Below are 20,579 nucleotides of genomic sequence, written 5' to 3'. Positions count from 1 at the left end.
AAAGCATTAATTACCACCTGTGTACCAAATTATGAGTCACTGGGCACACGGAAAGTAGATGAAAATTGAACATGATAGAAAATTTGTATTTAAACAAAACAACTTTTTGTTTATCTTTCTATATTAACGAGAAGAATTTTTTAAACTTCAGTGAGTGGGTAATTAAAAATTTTCGTTACATTTTTGTGTCGTGAAGAGTTTGAAGACTCCTAAGAAGATTTTTTAATCGCACGAGTGCTGTTTTCCATTTTCCTATTTCGCCATTAATGTTATGAATCTGTGTCAAATGAATAGTAAAAGTTTAATGGTGTAATTAAAGTGTGTCCGTGGCACAAGTATTCCGAGTGCAAACCAACAAACGAATGTCTCTGCTCGAACACCTTCACTCACAAAACATAAAACTGAACAAAGCTCAGGTGAGCGCATAAAACTTGCAAGTTTCAGCATACAAATTAAAATCCTTCTGTAAATTACTGTGGTTACCAACAAACATCTAACAATATCATTTTCTTGTAGAGTCAGTGTTGTTAATTGTACAATAATACAACAATTTTCATTCGCTGAAGAATGTTAAATAGTAAATTTATATAACAACTTTAAACGATTCTATACCAAAAATATTCCGTACACTTTAGTTTATTTTTCAGAATACTATAATTTCTACATATTTATACTAAATATTAAAAAAAATATGGCAACACCGTGTAGTAAGTACATCTTTTTAAACACCTTAAAAATATACATATTATTTGAAAAATCCTAGAAATAAAAGATAGACCAAGTAGATCTCAAACCTCACATCTTTGTCCCAGTATCATTTGAGCTATCCCTCGGTCTATTACTCAATTGAATTAAATGTATTATTTGTAAAATCGGTAGTGTATCAGATTTCTTCACGGTAAAGCGACCAGGTTCGTGATTGAATCCAGGTAATGATATTACTAACACGATTTATAGATAATTCTAGTCGTAAGCCAAATTTATTTTATTATAATTTTCTGACAGTTACTAACTTTTTTTTATTCAATACTGAATGTACTCAATATTTTAGAATCTAACATTATTTTTAAGCCTTGTGTATATTCACCATTGGGTACTTGATGGAATTTGAATTTAATTCTAGTGGATTTAAGTTTTGTACTATTTCGTTTGAGTCGTCTTTGCGACTCGAGTCTCAAAAAACGACTTAAATGGAATAGTACAAAGTTAAAATCCACTAGACTTTCTTGTTGTTGATAAAAAAACAAATTCAAGTTTTACATTCACCTTTGTTTGAATTTCACATAATAAAAAAATATCTTTCAAATCAAAATTACAATACTGACAATCCTATCAAAAAGTGAATTTGTTATTTCGAACCAAACACATTAATTTTGGTACTTGAGTTCATAGTTTCATTAACCACACTTTCCTTACAATATGTAACTATTTTAAAGAATTCTTGTATGTGAGAAGTACAAACTTTTATATACTTTATATTATGTAAAAAATGCATTATTTTCAAAGTAGCGGTTTTGTAAAAAATTCACATAATATTTCATTCGATTTAGAAAAGACTTTCATCACCTGAATAAGTCACTAAATAATCAAACTAATGTATAAAGTAGTAGCGCGTAGGTACTTAGTGTTCCCTAAAATCGTCGCTTTCGCTACCACGTGAGAAGCGCAATTGATAGGGTAGTTTTTGGTTCGAGCTCAACCGTGGGCGTTATTTTTTCAACTTTTTTATATTCTATAACTTAACTTAACTTAACTTAATAACAAAGTATATAAAGATATATTTTCGACAATTTGAAAATAGAGTAGGTATTCAACTACACATCGACGGCGGTTCGAACTCAACCATGGATGTTTTGTCGTTTTTCGCTTTTCGGGTCGCTTGAGATGCTTTTTAGTTACACAACAACTGGATTCACATTAAGGTAGATTTTATTATACAACACGTACAAAAATTCACGTTAAAAACAAAGTAAACGTCAACTAACTCATATCGAATATAAATGCAGTTCCAAATTAGGAATGTATGTTAAATAAATTAATAGTATTACTGAAAATATATTATGCATACTGTGAAAATCAAAACACACTTGACTGCATTATTAATGTTTTATCCAACTCACATTCAATATTGGTACTTTTTATATACCATTTCGTGTAATTTACTCAGTTAATTTTCATATACTTAAAGGGATAGCAATAATCTATATGAAAATAAAATAAATCTATCATTTACTCTACATAATTTTAATTAGAACAGCGACGGTTTTGTGATTCTAGCTATTATACTAGTTTTTGTAATTATTTTTATTTAATAACTGAATATATACAATATTTAAGAATATAGAAATTTTTCACATATTCTTTTTTCAAATAAAATTAATTCATATTTCGAATATAGAATGGTATTAGTTTCCAAGTCTTCGATAAAAATGTTAACAGTTAACGAGTATATTAAACTAAACCTGATATTTATTTAATTAACATTATTAGTGTACTATCTCGTGAGTTAACAATAATTTATTAAAAGTAAATTTTTGATACTGCTGTTTCAAAAAAAATATGATATAATAACGGATTATTTTGTTACGTCATAATCGTATTATATTTCAAATATTTTCTAACCTGTCAATATTTAACGTAGACCTTTGAAAATATTAAATCATCCCTTGCGATTAGAAATAATTTATTCAATGCATTACGGTTTTCGTGAACACTGTTCCGGGAAACGTATCATACAATCTGAATTCTCAATTCAAAGCTAAAGTGCTTTTTTTTTAATAAAACCAACTTAATACCGAAAAGGGTGTGCTTAGTGCATACACGTCCAACCTGAAAAATGAATGGCTTCACATAAAAACTACACTCCAACATTCATTTTACGTAACTAATAATACATTCTTCAATACTGAAATATGATGCCATGACATTTTTCACATCGTGTTAGTGCATTCAATATCGTGATAATATTGACCTATTTATTTTAGAAACAGACATCTTTTAAATAAACGTCAAGTTACCGGGAAAACTTATGTAACTTCTAGTGGCATCGTAATAAACGAAATTTTCTTTTAAATTCAAAGGAAAATGTTTACGTAGCTATCAACATCGTCAGCTGCGGATCAACTGCTGTATGAAAGCGTCTTTTAATTTATTCGAATATTTTTTTGTATGTGGTCATTGCAGGCTCTATGACTACATTTATTCAGTATTGTGGCTTATACATACATCCCAATATCTACATTTCCATGAGTCAATAGTTAATATTATACACATTACGTTGACTCTGATAACACAGATTGGAGATACTAAACTATTCAAGCATATTTGTTGTTCAACTTTCAACGTTCGTTTTTATCTATAGCTATTGCTATATTATTACTGGATAATCGTTATACTTGCTATGTATATGCTAAGTATCCCCTTCAGAGGAATTATCCTTAGGTAATGAATTATTTTTACATAATATAACTGGACTAATACAGAAATACCAATTGTTTTTTATCCATAATATATATCACCATATACGATGGTCACGTAAGAAAATAATATTGTATAAACATAATATAATATTTATTTGCCTATATAAATAGGCAAATAAATTAAATGATCAGTCATTTAATTTGAAACACCTCGAATAAAGTAGTTTTAAAGATTACTTTGTGTCACGTATATATGAATTGGTAGTTAAAACGATAAACGCACTCACATAGATAATGAAAGATGCCAGTTTGAATCCCACTGCATTCAGTTTTTTTCTAACGGTTTTTGAAATGTATAGAAAGAAAAATGTATGAAAATTTTTAAAATGTTATTTTATTTTGCTTCCCTTAAAACCGACCATAATAAATATTATTAATATCATGTGCTAAAATTTAGATTTAAAATTTAGGTAAACACTTCTTTCGTAAGTAAATGCCAAAATGAAACTGTTAAATTTCATAAAGGTGATAAAGGATTTCTAAGGAGCCTCGCCATATAATGGGGACATTGTATGATTTATTTGCGCAAATGCTGAAGAGAATTATTATTGTATCCGGGAGCTGTCACATCGAGATTGTAAAGAGATTTTCATTTTGTATGTTGTAAAGCAGGCTTAAATATTATTACACAATAATATACTGCGAACAACAGTCACAAAGATTCGGTTTCACAGATACAAATTTGTATTTTACTGTCGCGTCATCATTCATATTATTTATTCATGTAAGTAAATCCTCTTACAATTTAACTCATTTATGAATAATCGTTGTTTATTTTCTTTTATGGCATTTTAAATATTAAATTTTCTATCTCTTGTGGAAACACATTATATTTTTATCTAAACAATTTTACTCATGCTGGTTAATAAAACATATTTCAAGTCTATACAGAAACATTTTGATGTGATGTCTTGAATATTCGTAATAATCCTAATACCCGCACATATATATTATTTTGATTTGGTGCGAAATAATCTACAACAAAATACGAAAACCTTTATAGGTACTTTATAATATAAGTAGGTGCTTGAAATAAAACTGTCAATTCCAACTCTTCTTTGGTGATGGATAAAATGATATCAACCGACATCGTGAATTCTATATTACCATATAGAATTCAGTGATTCCCAATGGCAGACGCTGAAAGATAAGGAAGCACTAGGCGTCTCTTAAGGTACAAAGAATAAACAAGAACACCTCAGGTTTTCCAATTTTATGAATCATGCCCATGACGCAATGACGCTTCAAACATTTTAAATTATAACGTTAGAATATTTTTTGTTTAGTATGCATTTGTCATTTATTATGTTTGTAAGTATTATTTGTTAGGAAAACCTAACGCATTTCAAAAATGTTTTTACACCAGTAATTTTATTATGTATTTTGAAGGGCTGATTTATTCGGATTATATATAAACAAAGATTTTCAAATTGTTTTTTTAATAAAATTAAATTTATTTTCAATTTCAAATTATTCATTTATTTTACATATAATTAGCATTACAAATTATAAATTCAAAGCGTTCACTACAATATGACATAAAAAGTGTTAATAATATTGAAATAAAAATACAGGATATTATGAATAAAATAATAAAAATAAAAGTACATGGAAGCACATCGAGTGAACTAGGTTGATAGAACCTATCTTAAAAACTCATAAAATAACGTCTACCTATACTCACCCTCGCGTTATTGGAATATATCACTATATGAATCGATTTGATTGACCCAATAGTTGGCAATACTAATGGCAGATTAGTTCTGCGCCTTGATAGAATAAAACAACGGATGCTCCCGATTTATAAGATAATTATTAGTCACATAAGTCAGTGCTTCCAAGAATGGCAGAGTTTCCATGTACTCCGGGTATAAGTAAGAAAACATATATAGCTAAATAAAGATCCCTTCTAAACTTTAAGCTACAGTATGTAAGCATAGGTAAGGAAAGGCAGTCGGATAGAGCCATGGATAATATTATCAATATAGCCGAAAGTAACGAAGTCTCAAAAAAAATCTGAACCCTCTCCACTACAAAACCGTACAGTCTACTAATGCGGGACCCAGACAATAGACTCACTATCAAGTCTGCTTCTAACTAAAAATATTAATTTTAAATGATTTTATGGGGGGGTGCTATAGTCCAAAAAAAATAAAAAAATTCAATAGATACATAAATAGGCAGAATATACTAATTAGTTCACATCGTGATTTTGTGTCTGAACATAAAAGTGAAAAATACGAGAGAAATTAGGAGCAAAAAAAACAATTAATGTATGCATGAAGGAATATTTGGAGGGCAATCTGGGTACTGCGGTGTCAAACTTACAAACTGTAGATAATAATTGCGGATAAATATATTATTAATAAACAAATGTATAATTTACAAATCCCAAAACGTTTGATATAATTTTGCATTTTGTAATCGGCATGTATCTAAGTATATGTAAAATTACCGCAACCTTGCGACCCGCCGGATTTTAATACTACCCCTTCAGGACGAACTATGTCTAAGAGGCTAGAGTGGCTCAAAGGATTTTCATGGTAAGGAAATATCGCACTTATAGGATTATTCTGCTTATTAAAGGCTTTGTTTGAATCAAGTCAAGGTTATTACAAGATTATTTTACTAGACTAATTTCTAAGAAGATTTTTTTTTATCACTAGCATTTATTTTTTTAAATGGTGTGTTCGATATCCAAATCATCCAGGTCACGATCCTCAGCCATGAAGTCTTGATAAAGACGACGAATAAGTAGTATTCCGTTTAACTAACCAATTTGTATTTTTCCCTTTGTCGGGACGTCCAGCGCCGTGTGCTTGTGTGCACGCCTTTCAAATTCAAATTAATTTATTTTACATATAATGAACATAACAAATTATAAATTTAAAGCCTTATCGACAATGTTGTGGGTATCTCGTATAATTTCTGCCCATCATAGCATGGTTGGTATAGCGCCAGTCTCTAAAGCCTGAGATCCCAAGATAGGAAAAAATATATTTTAAAAATTCAATGTGGTTTTATCCGCTGCAGTTTTGTCGCTTAAAAAAATGGTCATTGCTACTAAAAAGGACCCATTAGTATAACCTCCATCCTGTGGGAGTTTATATTCTTCGCGTAGGAAGAATAATTATATTTGTTTTTTTGTATTTACTGCAAGATTGGTTAGATTGTAACACTAAATTATTTTATTTGTTTTTGTTAATAATTAGTGACATACGGATATGTGCTTTTATGATCAAATTTTAAATATTACTTTAGTCTTTATATCATAAAAATATAAATTCTAATGGATTCAAGCTCTGTACTATTCCATTTAAGTCGTTTTTTGCGACCCGGGTTTCGCCTTTCGGCATCTTCAGGCGTCGTGTACACTCACCAAAGGCAAACACACACTGACAACGAACACCCTTAACTCTACCTTATATAGTAAAACAATACAATAAAGTAGGTAAAAACTCCATTACCTACCTATTTAGTCAGAAATTACAACAAAAAGTACACTAAACAAATTATGAATAGCTGAAGTGTCAGTAAAAAACCCAATTAGTAAAAACCCTATCTTATTAATAACAATACACTGGACAGCATATTATTATAATAAATCGTCAAACCTAATAATAGGTCAAAATTCTTTATAACAATAAAAAATACTACACTCAAGAGGTGTAAATCGTCAATTCTAAGAAAAATAATTAATCGAGTTAACTAATGAGATGTCTATAATAATACTACTTACAAGGTACCTTCTTTTATTTTTATAACATTATTTTTTAACAAAAACAAAATTATACATATAAACTCGCTTAATATAATATAATATATAACTCACCTAATATAATATATATATATATATTATACAATTATGCATACCTAAATCCTCATCCCTAGACTCTCATACAAATATATATAATCTCATACAAACATATATAAATTGTGTGTCAATACAATTGACCATAATATAGTCTCATATGTAAAACATCATATTATAGGATATAACAAAGGGCTACTAGGAAAGCTGAGTTGATCGTTCAATATAGGTAAGCTCTGCAACTGTGCTCTATTTATTTCTAATATTTCTTGGTAGAATAATTTATAATCACCCGTATGACTGTGAAGTAGTTTTGCACCCTTTTCAATGTCAAACGTGTGTTTTTCATTTAATAAGTGGTTAGCAAACGTTGAAGTATCTTTTTACTATCTCTATATTTAGCAGCCCAAAGATTGGAGAAGGATACTTCAACGTTTGCTAACCACTTATTAAATGAAAAACACACGTTTCACATTGAAAAGGGTGCAAAACTACTTCACAGTCATACGGGTGATTATAAATTATTCTACCAAGAAATATTAGAAATAAATAGAGCACAGTTGCAGAGCTTACCTATATTGAACGATCAACTCAGCTTTCCTAGTAGCCCTTTGTTATATCCTATAATATGATGTTTTACATATGAGACTATATTATGGTCAATTGTATTGACACACAATTTATATATGTTTGTATGAGATTATATATATTTGTATGAGAGTCTAGGGATGAGGATTTAGGTATGCATAATTGTATAATATATATATATATATATATTATATTAGGTGAGTTATATATTATATTATATTAAGCGAGTTTATATGTATAATTTTGTTTTTGTTAAAAAATAATGTTATAAAAATAAAATTAGGTACCTTGTAAGTAGTATTATTATAGACATCTCATTAGTTAACTCGATTAATTATTTTTCTTAGAATTGACGATTTACACCTCTTGAGTGTAGTATTTTTTATTGTTATAAAGAATTTTGACCTATTATTAGGTTTGACGATTTATTATAATAATATGCTGTCCAGTGTATTGTTATTAATAAGATAGGGTTTTTACTAATTGGGTTTTTTACTGACACTTCAGCTATTCATAATTTGTTTAGTGTACTTTTTGTTGTAATTTCTGACTAAATAGGTAGGTAATGGAGTTTTTACCTACTTTATTGTATTGTTTTACTATATAAGGTAGAGTTAAGGGTGTTATTTGTCAGTGTGTGTTTGCCTTTGGTGAGTGTACACGACGCCTGAAGATGCCGAAAGGCGAAACCCGGGTCGCAAAAAACGACTTAAATGGAATAGTACAGAGCTTGAATCCATTAGAATTTAAATTCAAATTCCATCAAGTACCTTCGGTCGAAAGTATTAATAAAAATATAAGTATATTTAATTACGGAAACTTGGTGATCACATTATTTAAATTTCTGCCAAATAGTGAGATCAATATTTTAGAATTTTGCCGTATTGGCACTGTCATTATGAATATCCAGTGAAAATACCTCAGAAAAAAATGATCACATTCATTACAATCAGTGAAATAAACGTTTGAAATGGACTGTTTTTAATTTTGACAAAATTAAATTATAAAAGTTTTTGGAAAGCTTCTCCTTAAGCATTGGTGATATTTAACATTATAGTTTGTTTATATTAGAAATACATAATATATTTTACTGTGGAAATGACGTTAATTACAATTTTATCGTTTTGAGGGAGTAAAATATAACAATATATTAATCAAATCTGCTTCAAATTCACACATCTGAAAATAATTGGAATGCATTGCAGAGGAACATTTTTTTTACTTTCCAATTTAAAATCCAATATTTATTTTGATTGCAATCTATCCACCGACGGAATATGAACACGCTTGATTTTAATCACACATTTTATTGTGAAGTTGATTGGAAAAAATAATGTGCACTCTTTCGAAAATCTGTTAGTAAAGTGAAATTATGGATTGTTGGCGATCGAGTTTGAAAAAAATATTTAAATAACATACGATACGTATTTACTTCGTGTTTATTATGATATCAGAGAACACTTCTGGGTAGTTATATTTTAATATTTTAAAACAGACCGACAGCAATCAATAACACCAATTTCAAATGTATTTTATTATGTGCATGTATATGGAAGCTCCAAAAGTAAAATAATTAATCTCATATTTATCATGTTCTGATAGATACTATTAACATAAAATTGATTATTCTTGACTCTAGTTATAAAATTATGTTAGTCATAAGATCATTTACCTTAATTAAAATAACAAAGACGGTAAGGCATTTCTTGATTCACTTTTAAATACTTCAGATAGCGTAACGTCTTAAATAGCAATTATTCGCAAAAGAAACAATTGAATCGGTAGCTTAATGGCTAAAAACTTGTAAAAACACTGTGAACGTAAAATATGTAAGTTCGAATGCGACTTTGTATTGTATCAAATTTGTATTCAAGATTTTTTCTAATATGGTATGTTTTTGAGGTTTTTATATTTTATATATTGTAAATGAAAAATCGGTATCTTTGATTATTTTCTTTTTTTTACGCACTTTTTCCAGCATGAGCTTTTTCATACTACAGTGTACTGCTCTATATTGCTGGATGTCTCTTTTGTTAAGGTTTCACATTCTGTTAAATAATATAATATATATGCGGATACAAAGAGTCCACAGTGATTGAATAAATTTTATATAACTATGTATATTTGCGTCTCATATTAGAATATGGAGAGATTATTTTTACATTTTTTCCTTATAATAAATTGTTGATAAATGATAACCATTCACCCAAAGCAGAATCAAATACGCATTGAAAAAACCACATGCACAGCTTGAAAGATGGTCTCTCTATCAACAAGATCATTGTAGGTGTAAACTGTGTAATAATTTTAGAAATGCACACATTATGTAGGTACTTAAAATATAGAGTGAAGATTGAGTCCAACAAAATAAATATATTAACATTTTGGTATTTTGATGAAAAGTTTAGAAACCCGTGATCTAATAGAAGTAGTAGTATTGTGGCAACTAAAGCCACCTACCTCTTGTAGCGTTTACGGATTGCAGATTTGTATTTTACCGTGGGATCAAAGGTTTTTCGACATAATGGAACACCGGTACTTCAGCATTCAGCTATGCTTATGCAAAACGAAGACTCCGTAATATAATATCATATCGACAGTACGTGCTTTCTTACGTAGAGCCAAAAAATCCAATATGTCTGCCGCCCGCTTTTTATCGTTAGCGGTGTCACCAAACGCCGCCTCATGTTTACTTTTATAACATGAAAAACCAGAAGCTTTTATTTGACGCCTGTGATTTAGTGGCAGTGCTACGCGCGCGGGGGAAAATGGAGAAATTCTCTCACCAAAAGCGTTTACAAACGCATGGAATTTATCGTAACGTCTCTGTGAGCACCCTGAAACTTTATAATAATATACTAAAGACACGCATTATTATTTTAAATGTTTATTATTATTTATTAAAAAGAACGTGTACATTTGACAACTTGTTGAAACTGTATTTATAGTGGGCCTTGAAAAAACAACTAAATAATGAAAGGCCTTTTACTTACCGAGTTTCGTAGTAATTTTAACGGAAAATCATTTTGGAAGAACTTTATTGATTTCACAACGTTTTTGTTAGCTCGTATTCTTATTTTTTCAGTGGTTGTTTATCCAGTACAAATCTTGCAATAAATCTTTAAGTAACTTCCCGACTAGCTAGACATTTCAAACTTTTAGAATACATCAGAGCACGATGCCAATGTATTCTTTTAATAAATTTAGCTATCTTTAAGTAGAATTAATTCATTTTCAGTTAATTCTGTTTTGTATGAAAAGTTATTTCTGAAGAATTCCGTAATCCAATCCACTATTATTGGTTGCTAAGTGGGTGGTCCTAGCAAGTAATTTATTATTATAAACGTGCGTTACTATGGTCATCAAAATGACATTTCAGTATTCTATATTAGTTTGTTTGTTTGTTTTTTATTTACTTTTTTACAAGTTTGAGCATATTGAGCATAATAATTCAACAGAAAATTAAAAAACGTTGTATATAAAAAGTTCTTTTTATCTTACAGTTATTATAGAAATAATCTATTTAACTACTTATTTTAAATGCTGATTATTTTTATTTTGGGTTAATGATAAATATAATATGCATGAACAATATCAGTATTATTACATTTATACATGTTAGTATAAAATTTTTCACATCAGTGAATTATAATTGAGTACAAATTTATATATAATTAAATTAAAATTATATAATATAATTCACTGAAAATTATATAATATTTGAGAATGTAGGTTCTGTTATATATACATAATACTTCAGAAATAAATTCTATAAAAAATCATATAATAAGTTATTTTAATTCCATACAGATAGTTTTAAGTCGATAGATATTCCGTTTTTAACACCATCATCAAGACTACAAGAATGATTTTGGTATTGCTTATATAGATAATTTACAGGAATATATTAAATCAGTATTCAATCTTATAACTTTCTCATCATTGTTATATGAAGAAAGATCTCAATGCTTCCTGTATTATAATCCTACTTGATATATCACTATCAAAATAGCTGTTTTTTGAAAAAAAACATTTTTTGTGGATTTAATATTACATAACTGTCAAATAGAATTCTACCAAGTAAATGCTATTTCACATCAAAAAATCAAATTATAAATAACTTAGATGTGTATTTCAAGCTTACTAAACAATTATCTTCATATTTTATAATTTTTTTTTTGAGTGTGTGCATACTTTATAATATTTTTACTTATGTATCATTCTTCATACAGCAATAGTAACCAGAATTGTATTACAAGTAAAAAACCTGATTAAAGCATACAAGGTATACTTGTGTGTATCAACAGTCAACACGATAATAAATAAGACACGATATGTAATAATAATTATTATGTTTATCACTTTTTGTACCTACATGATGTGTGATAAACTTCTCTCATAAAGTCATGCGGGAAAAATATGAACGTGTAATAAATATGCCAGCTGTTTTATTGAATGTTTGTAGCACCACGAATATATCACTGGCTTTACAATAACATTGTTATAAAACTTAGTAATCAAAGTTGAATAAATAAAATATGGTTATATCACGTTTAAACTAAATTAGTTTAAATATTTAAGGGAGATATTACAAAATGTATAATATTTAAAATTGTGATAATCTTATATTCATGATTTTGTATTTATTGTTTACTTCATATAATATTATAAATGTAAACTTAAAGGTATTAAAAGCTATCAGAAATCATTCTGAATCTGATATTTATAAATAATATTTATATATTTTTTAATATATTATCTACCATGTGTTATTTTGCATTTTGAGGGGGATTTGAAGACATTTTTAGAAGACGATTGTAAATGTTGGATTGTATTGTTGAAAATATATTATTATTTGTGACATACCTAGAAATATACCTATCAGTACAATATTAAATCAAGATTTGTACCTTACCACTTGTCTTATTAAGTAGCTTGATCAATATAGCACTTGCTTGTCAATCGAAAATTGTGCGTTTAAATCCCACTTGGTATAACATCTGTTATAGGATATTTTTCTAATACAGTGTATAAGATAACTTTGAACTTTAAAATTAAAATTTGATTTGAATCATTTTTAATTGAAATTAATGTCTACATAACCTCCTTCACCCTGTAGCGATGCTACAAAAGCGATCTACGCGCGATCTCATATGGCGATAGGCGCATGACGTGGCTATGGTCCGAGGGAAGTGACGCAACGTTATGCTTGCCCTTTGTCCCAATACTGGGGCGTGACAGGGTGAAGTAGTATTAATGTCTATATAATCGTTCAGATTCAATCACAACATTAATATATATTTGTCATTTGGTACCTACTTAGTGTTTTGGAACTTTTGATTATTTTTCATAAATTTTATTATTTATTTTTTACAGGAGCTTGAAGAAATCTACAGCGATCTATGCAACACACTTTCAGAAGCCGTACTACAGGGGGCAGAAGTCGTTTCATCGAGAGTAAGTAATTTGAATTGTATTGTTGTCATTATTTATACATTTAGAACCAATACATTCAAAAGCGTGAAACCTTTTTTAGCCTTTAACGATTTTTCATGTTGTACAAATTTCCATATTTCAAAATAAAATAACGACCGCGGTTCAGAGAAATAACAACCACCCATTTATATCGGATAATAATACAAATTTTTCATTCTAATCACATTTTCTTTCTTTTTATGATTATTAACGATTTTTCATATGCGCTGTCAAACAAAAGAAAAAGACTGGTTGTTTTGTATAAAATATAATTAAACTTATATCACTTCTATAGTTTATTTATTTTCTATTGTTGAAAATCAACAACAGAAAACTCTCAAACAAGTCGAATTCAATAATTGTTTGTTTGATTCTCTGGTTTCGTTTTAATTAACTATGAATTATTCAAAAATCTTCTCATAACTTTCAAATATATAATATGTGATGACAAACTGAATCGTTTCAAATAAGTCTCATTAAATAAAAGATTTCATATTGAACAAAATATTTTTTCTTTATAATATTATATTTATTATAGATAAATATAGATATAATATAATAAGATATATATAGGTTTTATTAAATATTGCATGTTTTGCACCACCCTTTTCCTTGGCACATACTGCGTATTTTATTATTAATATATGCCAATAAGTAACTATTTTATATTAGGAGAATATTATATACATGTTAATTATTTAAATCATAACGAATAAGGAATATTTTCATGACAAAGTACGAGTATGAATAATTGTTACAAAAATACTTACACAATTTATCACAGTATAATTTGAAAGTTCTCTCACTTTTTGAGGCTTTTTAACGAATTTGCATACAATTAAGCGCTTCTGAACAAGAAAATAATATGAATGTCAATATTAAAGCTCTAAGAGGCGTATTCCGGTAAGCTCTGCTCGTTAGTTTTACAGCGTTATTTATTTAAGCAAAAAAATCTTGTGATTCGTTAAATCCAGAAAACTTTTTATATTACACTACTAACTGTAATACTACGCTATGGGTGAAACTCTAAAAACTAAAAAAAACATTTGTGGTGTAAAACATATTAATTATATAATTATCTAAATTTAATTAAATAAATATAATATATGAAAGCATTTCGTTTCTCCGTTTCTAGCTTTCTCATTATTTTTTGGGTTTCCATCAATTAGGTACCTATTACAGATTTCTATATTTTTTGTCTTTTTCAGTGTAGTACCATATTTTATTAATCTGCTTAAGTATTTACTACTCAGAAATCTACTGTTATGTATATATATGGTGACCATACATCCTGTATTTAAGAAGAAGAAGTCATTTATTTGAGCACGGTGTCTTAAAGATATATTTTGTATTTTATGTTCCTCTTTTGTCATTTATTTAGAAAACCGTACTTTATTTTAAAACTTGGATAAAATACTATTTACCTTCGGATACCAAAGAGCCAAAAAATTGGCTGATGTAGAATTGCCAACCATCCCAGGAAAAGGTCCTTGTCCAGTATTTATTCTAGCTTAAAAGAATTTGATTGGTAATAAATGCAAATTTTGATGGAATATAAAAAAAACTATTAATTTACGGATCTACACAAAAAAACAATTTTGCTGTCTATTTACAACGATAGAATATGCTGCCTTGTTAAGTGAAAAGACAGTCTTTTTGGTTTTTGTGAAATGAGAACCCACGTTTTAAACTACATTTTCTCTTATATTATCTCTAAATAGACAGTGTATATTTAGAGAATATGTAATTGTCAAAAGAATCTTATGATTTTTCATTATATAAGAGAAAGTATAGTTTCAAGCTTGGGTTCTCATTTCACTAAAACCAAAAAGACTGTCTTTTGACTTAGCAGGGCAGTATGGTCACCGTACGTATTTAAGTACATAGATAGCAACGTCGCATAATATATTTTAATTCAATCTTCTTAACTCATAAATTTGCTAAAAAATATAAAATAGATACTAAAATAATATGCAATGCTAAAATCACATTCACAATACTGTAGCTACGTGTATACGTGTAGCTCCTAATTTTCTGTATGTTTGCATACCTATTTTACAAATACTAATTTAAACAAATCACAATATTAGCAACTATAATTTTATTTCACTTGATTATTGTCACCATTCATATATCGGCTCATCTATTCTATACACAAGACTGTTTTCGGCTCGATATGGCAGCTATCTAGGGTAGGAAAGTATCAAAGTATTAGCACGGAACAATTACACCAAGTTAGCCGTCTAAACAGTCAAAACTGACTATCTCGCTCTGAAATTTATCATAGCCAAGATAGCTGCTGTTAAAAAATAGCACGTATTAAGCTAAGTATTAAGTAAGTGCTAATACGTCAATACTTTCCTACCCTAGATAGCTGTTGTAGCTGCCGAAAGCAGTATTGTATATAGAATAGATGCGCTGAAGGACACGATTCTTTATCACATACAAATAATAACGCGTTAAGTTATGTTGTAATAATAAATATTCAAAGGGTTATTAAATTCATCACTAGTATTTTTTATGTTTTTCCATTATTTCTTCAGGCATCAGAACAAGCTCGAAGATACGACGGTTTGAGTGCGCAGTGCAGAGCGTTGAGCGGCACCGCAGACCTGGCGCACCTCGCTCGTGCCCTGCCGACTCCTGCTGCCGGTCGTCCTCCAAGAAGACCTTTTGCTCCGCCTAACGTCATAGCGCCTACCAGAAATCATCACGACGGAGCTGACGTAGACCCTGCCGATGCTATATCTCTTGTAAGAAAAAACAGATTCTCTGAACATATCGAAAGGTCGATGACAATGATTTGTAATTCATGTCCTCAGGTCAAGGAAATCGTGAAAAATGCGTTTTGGAGATCGACTAATGCATGCTATCCTGTGAATCTTATTTAAGTCAGAACTTTCTGTACCATTTGATATCCATCGAAGATATTCTTGACATGTCTACAGCGATAGAGCTGTTTTATGAACTCTTAAATTAGGGTCTACTTAGCTTCTTCGGTGTATTTCTTTATATATACTTAATAATTTTTGTGCTTACTCTTTCTATTGTTTAATATTAACTATATATATATATATATCAGTGGGGTAGGGTGGAGGTGGGCTGTTAAGATTCGAGATAAATAATGCACACGCAACTTTGTCAGTCACACTTATTTGTTTTCGTTTAACTAATAATTCAATAAACAGATGCTAGAATTAGATTTTAAAATTCAATTAAACCCTGCCTAAACCAAACCATAATAATTTAAGTGTGCTATAGGTGAACCGACAAAAATAGTCCAAACTTTTTCAATCATGCTTATTTGTTTTTGTTTTGAATTCAGTTTTTTAAAGCCCTACCTAACGCAAACTATATAATACCTATATTAAAATATCTAAAATGATGTATGGTTTAATGGCATAATTTTAGATATTTTATATATGTTTATTCGTTTCAATATTTTTTGATTATTATCTAATACAGCTTGGATTAGGCAGGGTTTAATTGAATTATAATAAAATAAATATATATATCTGTTTTAATACTATTTCTTTGTTTATAATGGTTATGAACATTTTAAATTAATAGTTTGTAAAGTTCATTATATGTAAAATAAATAAAATTTGATTTGATTTGACATTATTAGTCGATCAATATAATATTCAGTTTTTGTCACCGTGTACACTTCCTCATTTTCAAGATGTGTAGGGCTCTTTGTAGAAGCTATTCTTAACCCAATGTTTACGGGCTCTTTTAATTAATTTTTTAGTTAACGTGTTAATTTGCATTTGAAAAGCAATTAGCAAAAACACAATTTTGTGCGGCCCGTAAGCATTGGGCATATTCTACCTTTAGCTCAAATATCGAGCAAAGAAAGAAAAAACAAACGGTGCACACATAAAAATTTAATACGATTAATTAGTAATATTTCTGTCTTATTAAAGAACAATATATTATTAAGAAAATATTATTGAGGAAACAAAAGACAAAATACCATGTTATAATTTACCTAAATTTGATGTGACTATATTATAATAAATAATGTTTTTGATATACGAAACATTTTACTGAGTTTAATAAAATTTAAATTAATGTATGTTTCTTGTTTTAGGAAAATCAACCCCCTCAACTAAAAGATGAGCTAGTACTAGAAAGATTGGGACCAATGCAAATTCGATCGAATCATGACTCACTCAGAAAAGAAGCCTTAGATTTAGAAATTCAAATTAAACAACTACAGGTAAGACTACATAATATTAAATTCAATATACATACAAATATAAGGTTATAAAATATGTTTTTTCGTATTAATTTACGAGATATTACTTGGTTATTAATTACTACTTATTAATACATATACTTTATATACATAATTTTGATAACACTTCTGAGAAAATATAATATAACCAATAGAAAAAAATCTTTTTTTAATCGAACCTGCATCTCTCGGGTATCGTGCCCACGCACATTGACCACGATGCTAAAGGACGACAAATTTTAACTAATGGCTTTTTCAAAACTCACTGAAGCGTTTTCTAAGTTGAGCTACTATTGGCGATCGGCTTTTAGTGTTTTCAAAATTATGTATGTAAAATAATTTGGATCTTACTTTGTGAATTATTCGTTGAATAAAAAAAATAGTTAATTAAAAATATATTTTATAAGCATAATTTGACTAGTATTTATGCTTTCTGCTGTATTTTATGCGCCACTTGGCGTCTGTAGATGCTAGATTTTCGACAATAATGGAAGTTGCTTTATCCCAAATTTACAGTGCACGTTAGAAAGTATTCAATCCTCCGAGGAATTTTTCCTTCCCACCAGAACCTAGGCCAAGGGAGTGCGCTGACGTTGATTGATGCTTCTTCAATGCCATTTTGATGCTTGTTTATGTATGTTTTTTTTTCGTACAAGAAAAAACGAAATAAAAATGCAAAATAAAAATCATATAATTCAGAGCATTAATTTCTTATATTGGCTAATTATGATTATAATTTTCTAATTATTTACATGTATTTTAAAGTGATTATGATAAAGTAACGTACATTTTTTTCTATTTTAGGATTCATTAGATGCCATGGTTCGAATGCAGCAACGATCCTTAGAGGGTCATCTTTACAATAAAGTTAATGAATTACAGGTAATAAATACTTAAAACATTATTTATTTATATAGAAAAGAGTATTATGTCATTACATCTATTGACCAATGCGCCATAATACATAATAAATACAAATTATTAAAATGACTTAATTACAAATAACAACCAATATAAATAGAAAGTAAAAAAGAAAGTATGTGCTAATGTAAATATTAAAGTAAAATGATAAAAAACCTATATAACAAGTCCACAAACAATTGATATAGTTAATGAAAAATAAATCAACCTTTATGGTGCCATCAAATAAGTTAATCGCATGATACACAGCATCATGAAACATCCGTCGTACGATGGGGTATCATGAAGACCGTAGAGTTACGAATGATATTTTTGGGAACATAAAAATTAATATTTGCAAGTATATACGTATTGTAAATGAACCCACGAAGAAGTAAAAAGAAATGCTTAAAAAGAGCAATTAGTCTTCGGGTGGACTATCATTTGAAAATAAATTTAAAAGAAAAATAAAGGTTTTACTATTTATAAACTATTTTTTAAAGATATTTCATAATACTGAAAAGACCAGTGGGTCTATTCTATACTTATCGACCGCTAAAGTGATAAAGTGATAAATATTATCAAACTTAGGGGAGATTTGTATTAAAGTATTAGCACTTATTGTAACAATTACAATAGGATGTTTGTAATTGTTGCAATAAGTGCTAAATTTTAACAGCAGCAAGAGAGGTGCTGTTAAAATATAGCATTTAGCACTTTACCAATCGATAAGTATAGAATAGACCCACTGGATTGTGTAAACTAATCACGAAAAATCGGAATTGAATATTCTGTCCGGGATTAAAACCCCTGGTATTAGCCACGACGAAAATGGGGATAACATTTTTTTCGGTGAGTATTTTTTTGTTATATAGAAAGTTAAATGATTAAATTCATTTAATTAAAAATAAACCTCATAACTCAGCATCGATAAATCAATCGTTCAAACATTAAACCACAGTCATTTTATTGCCGTTGCTATTGGCACTTTAACGAAAATTTTATTACGGATCGCTTGATTAAAACCACCAATATTGATACAGACAAATTATCGTTACTATTGGGCATTGATTGGTAGTTGTACGAGAATGTTGGAATATCATCATGATGACAATAAATTTTCATTACCGTTCAAACGCGAAATTTTCATCTTGCAGAAAACGAATCATAAGCTTTCCTCTGCTTTTCGGTTTGAGAGCTTTTAAAAAGCTTTCGTAAAAAGTGATTACTGTGCAAGCAGAGAACGAAATTATTATACCCAAAATATAAACTAATTTGCCTTAAAACACGACTGACATTATTTTTCGATAATATTTTGATAATGTTTTTTACTTAAGGACTGAACATTTAATGTTTTTCTAAATACAAGGATTATTGAATATATTTTAAAATAGTATTATTATAAAAACAGCTATATCTATATTGACAAAGTAAATTACCATTTTTACTTTTTCTAGGCTATTTTTACCGACTTTTTTACGAGGAATGGTTATTATTTGCCAAACTATTTTTCATGGTATAGATAAAAGACATGTTGAAAAGACATATTGAAAAACACGATTTTGAACTACTCAACCGTATGGACTTTAAAAACAATAATTATATATTACTCTTACAATCCGCATATATATAATCCCATATAATATATCGTAAACAAAGTTTAATTTAGTATCTATCAATGATACGTCCATATTATGTGGTATCGATGCGATCCATGTCCAAAAATATGTACCTAATTAAATTTATAATATTATATATTTATTGTGCAGTTGGGTGGTAAGAAAAAAAAACATAATGTAAAGTGTTACCCTATTTCAACATTCAATTAATTACAAACCCTTATTGGCTCAAGTAGACAATAATCTTAATAGTAGGTTATGTATTTTTTTTTGAAAGCATGCCCACTAAAAAAGTCACCGCACGCCAATGGTATTTAATATTAAAATTATTGTTTTGCATAAAATATAGTATTTCTTTTCTAACTTTCTAACTTTTTGACACTATGCCTTTACTTGGACAAATCTGCTCCTGATCATTATTAAATTATATGAATTAAGGTACTTCATAGTTTTTTTTTTCATTTTCT

The 20,579-nt window shown here is 28.7% G+C and overlaps 1 protein-coding gene across 1 annotated transcript in view; it reads left to right on the top strand.

The window, feature by feature from the left end:
• The window catches only part of Stacl (SH3 and cysteine-rich domain-containing protein), a 324,840-nt gene that overhangs the window by 245,924 nt on the left and 58,337 nt on the right, over positions 1 to 20,579 (top strand). Inside the window, exons 7-10 of the mRNA XM_085952491.1 lie at positions 13,255 to 13,335; positions 15,897 to 16,106; positions 17,447 to 17,575; positions 18,398 to 18,475. Of these exons, the coding sequence (XP_085808617.1) occupies positions 13,255 to 13,335; positions 15,897 to 16,106; positions 17,447 to 17,575; positions 18,398 to 18,475 (498 nt within the window). The remainder of the gene's footprint in view (positions 1 to 13,254; positions 13,336 to 15,896; positions 16,107 to 17,446; positions 17,576 to 18,397; positions 18,476 to 20,579) is intronic.

Source organism: Rhyacophila brunnea, unplaced genomic scaffold (assembly GCF_057557595.1).
Source record: "Rhyacophila brunnea isolate RB1 unplaced genomic scaffold, BYU_Rbru_1.0 scaffold_3, whole genome shotgun sequence".
Lineage (NCBI taxonomy): Eukaryota > Metazoa > Arthropoda > Insecta > Trichoptera > Rhyacophilidae > Rhyacophila > Rhyacophila brunnea.
The sequence above is the reverse complement of the archived record's forward strand: the minus strand, read 5'-3'. Positions and strand labels throughout refer to the sequence as shown.